The 6,897-nt window shown below is 36.2% G+C and overlaps 1 protein-coding gene across 1 annotated transcript; it reads left to right on the top strand.

The window, feature by feature from the left end:
• Positions 1-895: 895 nt before the first annotated feature.
• On the top strand, positions 896-1,843 carry LOC114612238 (olfactory receptor 2AG1-like). Its single transcript, XM_028757199.1, has one exon. It carries the CDS (start codon positions 896-898, stop codon positions 1,841-1,843), a length of 948 nt encoding a protein of 315 aa, XP_028613032.1.
• The last annotated feature ends 5,054 nt before the right edge of the window (positions 1,844-6,897 follow it).

The following is a 6,897-nucleotide window of genomic DNA, read 5'->3' as shown; positions in this document are numbered from 1 at the left end:
AAAGCAGACTCTTGTTTCTGTGAAAGGATCCATGTGTTGTAATTCTGTATCATTTCATGCACTCATTGAATACTAATATGGTAAAACAAACAAATATGTTTGTATTGATCACAAAGGTTTAAGTCTAAAAGCAACAATTTTCCTCATTACTATAGTCTAGTTTCTGAATACTTACAGTCCTCTCAAGACTTGTGAAGAAGGTGGGGCTGAGCAACAGAGATAACTAAGGTAAGCAAGTTTGTGTTCTTTTAATAGGCTCACTATAAACATGTTGGATTATGAAATGTAGAAGACATGAGCAGTTGATGCATACTTGAAATCCCAGCACTCATAAGGTCCAGATAAGAGCATAATCAAGTGAGGTGACTCTTGGTTAAATAGAAATATCCCATCTTAGAATATACAAAGAAAGCCAAAAAATGTGGAAACATTAGTGGAAGTAATTTGTTGAAATCACATCTCTGAGCCACCTTGGGAATACATATTTAAATGTACCTATAAAAAACTAGAGTATTTAAGCCATCAGCCAAATGTAATACTAAAGGACATGCATTATAGAATATTTCTTTAAACTTAACACAAAAGATAATTTAACTTTTCTAGGAAATACATTTGTGCAGGTTTAATGTCCTGTTCAGTATTTCATAAAGGAATATCATGGTGTTTAGGTATTACTTTATACCTCTTCTATGCATAGACAAAACGTTTATCAAGATACAATTAAAAACAAGAAATTTGGAAACCAAGAAGCTTAGCTATTTAATAGGAATAAAATGTCATCTTATGATAGTGATATTGCATACCCTTAGAGACCTTCAGTTTTACAAAACTAGGTCCATAGTAGCAAAACTCAACTGAGTCAACTGTTTCTAGGCAACTAAAGAGACCACATCGAATGGAGCCCTGGAACTCCACCTTGGCAAGTGGCTTCATCTTGGTGGGGATTCTGGATGGCAGTGGCTCTCCTGAACTGCTCTGTGCTACAATTGCTGCCCTGTACATGTTGGCACTGATCAGCAATGGGATGCTGATTCTGGTCATCACAATGGATATCTACCTCCATGTTCCTATGTACCTCTTGCTTGGGCAGCTGTCTCTCATGGACCTTCTACTCACCTCAGTTATCAGTCCCAAAGCTGTCATGGACTTTCTACTCAAAGACAACACCATCACCTTTGGTGGGTGTGCCCTTCAGATGTTCTTGGAACTGGCATTGGGTAGTGCAGAGGACCTCCTTCTGGCCTTCATGGCCTATGATAGGTATGTGGCCATTTGTCACCCATTGAACTACATGATCTTCATGAGGCCAAGCATCTGCTGGCTTATGGTGGCCATCTCCTGGATTCCAGCTTCTCTGAGTGCCCTTGGATATACCATCTACACTATTCAGTATCCCTTCTGCAAATCCCGGCAGATTAGACATCTGTTCTGTGAGATCCCTCCATGGCTGAAGCTGGCCTGTGCAGATACTTCCAGATATGAACTCATGGTTTATTTGATGGGTGTGACCTTACTCATTCCTCCTCTTGCTGCCATTCTGGCCTCCTACTCGCTAATTCTGTTCACTGTGCTCAAAATGCCCTCAAATGAGGGCAGAAAGAAAGCCCTTATTACCTGCTCTTCCCACCTGACTGTGGTTGGGATGTACTATGGGCCTCTCACAGTCATGTACATCCTGCCTAGTTCCTACCACAGTTCCAAACAAGAAAATATCCTCTCTTTTTTGTACACAATTGTAACCCCAGCTCTCAATCCTCTAATCTTCAGTCTAAGAAATAAAGAAGTCAGTGGGGCTTTGAAGAGAGTCCTAGGAAAACGGTTGTCAACACACCCTAACTTCTAAGTTTCATTAATAGCTGTCTTTTATACACACATTCTTTCAAAGTCAGAAACTTCCTATTTGAAATATTTATCACAAAACCAAGAGAATAAAAATGTATATTTTGACAGTGAACTATGGAACCAAAACTACCTTTGTAAACGCTGTTTGAGTGTTGTCTTCATGAGGTATTTCATAAAAGATTCACTCAGGTCTAAAATCACTCTTCTTTATTGTTAAAATCCATTTCTATCTTCTAATTAAGTTACATTGTCATGAGGATCTAAGATATTACCACCCAATATAACCCACAGTCTTTCAATCATATTAGGTGAACAACCAGAGGAAATGGTTTCTCATGGGAAGCTAACATATAAATGTGAGAAGATTCATGAGAATTACACAGTTGTTTTTATTAAAAATATCTTGTTTTAATCAAATTATTTAAACATAAATATAACTTTGATGTTCACTATAGTATTGCATTGTTTAAAACAAACAAACTTGCTGAAATGTTTTATCTACAGTGATAGTTTCGTTTAGTGTTCAGCTGCCATAGGTTTGCATCATGTTTACTCATTCATCTCTCTCTCTAAGTATCAAGCTTTCTAGATGGTCTGATGGATGCCAGGGCTTAGATTGTATGTGTGTTTATACTGTTTTACTATTTGTTCTGATGGTAAGTATACCAAGCAGCTATAGATCTATCTTGTAAATAATAAAAGGTTATCAGGAAAATAAAACCATGCTTTTCTATTTTTTCTGTGAATACATCACAGCCCTTATTAATGGTCTCTATGCCTGGTGCATGTACATAACTGGAACATCATTTGGTGTTTATATGTGTCAAAATGTCATACAGTACTCCATGTTATGAATATTTTTATGTTTTATACCAATTAGAGATATGGTTTAGAAAATAGGACAATGGACGATACAGCTGTTTTCTTGCTGATTTTAATTTGTTGTACTAAAGAGCTTTGCTGTTTGTGGAAATTGATTCTTTTAACTAAAGTTTTAATCTTCAAATAAAATATCACCATAATTGCCTCACTTAAAACACTAAAACATGTTATATTTACGCTTCAGTCATAGAAACTGACAATAGTTTTAACCAGATTGTGAAGGGAGGTGGTAGTATAGAGAGCAGGGAACTATTGATCACTAGATGCTGACTCAAGGTTGGAGAGTGGAAAGAGGTTCTGGAGTACCACCACACAGCACGATGACTATTGAAAAATATGTTTAAGTGCATTTCAAAAGGCAGAAGATGGAGTTTTGAAAGTGTTTACCATAAATAATAAATACTTGAGGGGAAAACACGATAATATTTAAATATTATGCAATAATTATATGTCTGAAAATATAACACAGCACATCACTAGTAGATGAAACTCTTATGCTTTGAAATGTTTTATGAATTCTTTGAAATTTTCGTATATCTTGATAATATTCAGCTTTGTGTACCAACCCTGTGTCCTCTTTTTTTAAACCCATGGTACCCAATATGTGCTGCCAATATACTTTTGGGTTTATAGCCAAACACTGAAGTGTCAACTTACGAGGGGCCATTCACTTGAAGAAAACTGACTCTCCATTTCTTAGAAGCTTCAAATTTCCAATAGCTTCTCAGCTAGGAGTTGAAATTAATGCCCTTGCCTCTTCCATGCTGGTATTTTGTCTGGCTTGAGCTTGCACAGGTCTTGTGCATGCTGGCATAACTGTTGTGAGTTCATATTTACAACTTCCCCGTTGCATCCAGGAAAGACTATTTCCTTGTAGTCATCTACCACCTCTGGCTCTTACAGTCCCACCTTTCACAATGATCCCTGAGTCTTGGGATGAAGGGGTATAATCCAGATGTCCCACTTAAAGCTGAGCATTCTGTGGTCTATTACTCTCTGCACCTTGGCTAGTTATGCGTCTCTGTGCTAATTACCATCTATTGAAAGAAGAACTTCACTGAAAAGGACTCAAAGATGCAATAATTTAAAAGTATAGTGGTAACTCATTGGGAGTCAGTTTAATACCATGGTCCCATGTCCATTTAGCAGAAAAACAGCAGTGTCAGGGACTAAATGTAACCAAGTATGTGAAAAGCTTAAACAATGAAAACTTCTTTTTGTATAACTTTGAACATGATATGTGGGCTTTTTTAACCAAATAATATAAGCCATTAATTATAATAAGCTAAGCTACATTCCCAGTAACAAAAGACCTATTTTATAGAAGTGTTGTAATAATTAATTAAGATAGAAAACATAAACATGAGACAATGAGGCATCTGGAATAAATTATTACATCATAAATTTTAACTGATGCATGATTAAATTGCTCTGAAAATTGTATTTGTATTAAATTACATAATGTGAACATTTTAGTGCATAACTATTTATCACTATTAAATATTTAATGTCTTATGTGTATCTTTGCCTGTGTTTGTGATAAATACTGAAATTTAAATCTCTTGCTAGTTGATTGATTATTCTCTTTGGTGAATTCTTATAAACAAAGGTATATAAATCAAGGCTAACATCAACTAAATACTCTTGATATTTTTAAGAGACAAATTGTTTTCCTAAACACAATAAAATCATGAATTAAATTCGATATTAATATCATCCTGAGTGAGGTAACCCAATCACAAAAGAATACACATGCTATTCACTCACTGATAATTAGATATTAGCCCAGAAGCTTGAAATACCCAAGATTCAACTCACAGACCACATGAAGCTCATGAAGAAGGAAGACCAAGTGTGGGTGCTTAAGTCCTTCTTAGAAAAAGTAACAAAATACTCAAGGGAGCAAATATGGAGACAAAGTGTGGAACAAAAACTGAAGGAGGGACCATCTAGAGACCATTCCACCTGGGTATCTATCCCATGTGCAATCACCAATGGCTAATGTATATGTCAGAAAGTGCATGCTGATAGGAGCCTGACCTAGAGGTGTCCTTAGAGATCTGCCAGAGTCTGACATTCAGAGGCAGATGCTCACAGCTAACCATTGAACTGATCACTGGGTTCCCAATGGAGGAGTTAGAGAAAAGGAGCTGAAGGAGCTGAACAGGTTTGTGGCCCCATGAAGTGAGCAACAATATCAACCAACCAGAGCTCCCAGGGTCTAAACCACCAGCCTGGGAACACATAGGGAGGGACCCATGGCTCCAGCTGTACTTGTAGGGGAGGATGGCCTTGTTGGGCATAGGTGGGAGAGGAGATCCTTGGTCCCATGAAGGCTGGACACCTAGCGGGGGAGAATTCGAGGGTGGGGAGTTGGGAGTGGAGAGGTAGGTGGGAACACATCCTCATAGAAGCAGGAGGAGGAGGGATGGAATAGGGGGTTCCTGGGTGGGGGTGGGGTAAATGGTGAAAGGGATAACATCTGAAATGTAAATAAAATATCCAATAAAAAATTAAAATAAAATAAAGAGATTTTATTCATTTGTGAATTATAATACATAATACATTATTTTAATTTACATAATTCATATTTTTCTTATTTTTTATAAATTCAAGATTTAGAACACAGACAGTGGTATTGTTATACTTGTGGTAATAACTATGAATTTGTCACTTGGCTTTTTCTTATCTCTAATAGAAATTAAAAAATATTTCTTTTATTTTTGAAATAAGAATATAATTAAATAATTTACCCTTTCTCTTTCCTTTCTCTAAACTGTACCATGTGCCCCTCCTTGCTTTTTTTTAACTCATGACCTCTTTTTACATTAACTATGGTTACATACACACACATATGCACACATGTACACACACATACTCACACACGTGTATATATATATATATACATATGTGTACAAATGTTTCTAAATACACACAACCCACTCAGTAGCTCAGCAAGCATCTGTATAGTGGATTAACTTGAAATAATGAAGAAGAAAGGAATAACTACCATTAGAAGAAATAACTGACTATATTGAATATAAAGTTACTCTGCTCTAACTCCCAAGTACAAATTCCCTAAAATCAATTTCAGATATGTTTTAATGTCTTTTTAAAATAGATTTCTCATCATCCTTTACTCTGATATTCATTCCTCAGGTCCCTGAAGTTCCCTTAGCAGTCTGTGGAGCCCTACAACTGTGTATCAGTAGACAGAATGTGAGCATGTAATTTGAGCTGCTTCTAAGACAGAAAATACAGTGTTGAAACATCAGATCCTCACTAGTTGGATGCTGAAGCTCCAACCAGATAGTGAAGTCCCCAAAGGTCAGACTTCTGTCAGTATTGGTCACATTCCTGCAAACTCCATCTCTCACCTGGGATTTACATATGTAAATAAAATAGCTTACCTTTTGAACTAATAAATGAAAATTAATTCTCTTGTTGGTGAAAGTGGGTTCAGTAATGATGACATTGATGTCAGAGACAGCTCTCAGGTTGATTAAGATTGGTTTATTGCCACACGTTCAGTTAGGCAAGGTCATAATTGTTTCACTGCTGTCACAACCGAGTTGATCCATGATTAGGACAATATGATTCCTAAAGCTTTAAATATTTATTATCTGTCCATTAACAGAAAGCGGCATAGCAATGAGCAAACATTTTCTGTTACGTGAAGGTCACTCAGCGAACATTTCGATTGTGTTAGTTGACACCCTAAGGAGGATGTAGATGAGAGCAGATAAGTATACATGTCGAAGTTATACTGTTACTCACAAACCATATTTTAATTGTATTAGGAAACATATAGGATTTGTTTTAAAGAGTAATTCCTGTGGTCACCAGCATCAGCTTTCACTGTAGTAAAAACTCACTTCTAATAAGCAATTCAGGAATCATTGCATTCATGTTATATAAACCATAGTCTATAGGATAAAGTTTACATGGATTTGAGACTCGCCCAGAATCTACCTTACTTAATTTTCATTTTTTTTCTATCTTCACAATGTCTCTGGATTCTTTTTATATAAGGTCATATTTTTTTCAATACCAAATTTAAAGTACTTTTCAATATAGACCTTTCTGGTTTGTATTTTACTAGTTTTCTCACTATTTACATAGTTTTAGGGGGAAAAGCTATACCATTGGGCTAGGTTGATATAACTCAATAGC

Source organism: Grammomys surdaster, unplaced genomic scaffold (genome assembly GCF_004785775.1).
Source record: "Grammomys surdaster isolate TR1022 unplaced genomic scaffold, NIH_TR_1.0 126141, whole genome shotgun sequence".
NCBI lineage: Eukaryota > Metazoa > Chordata > Mammalia > Rodentia > Muridae > Grammomys > Grammomys surdaster.
The sequence above is the reverse complement of the archived record's forward strand: the minus strand, read 5'-3'. Positions and strand labels throughout refer to the sequence as shown.

Excerpts from the sequence above, each read along its gene's own strand:
- LOC114612238 (XM_028757199.1), top strand. The coding sequence starts at position 896 with ATGGAGCCCTGGAACTCCACCTTGGCAAGTGGCTTCATCTTGGTGGGG.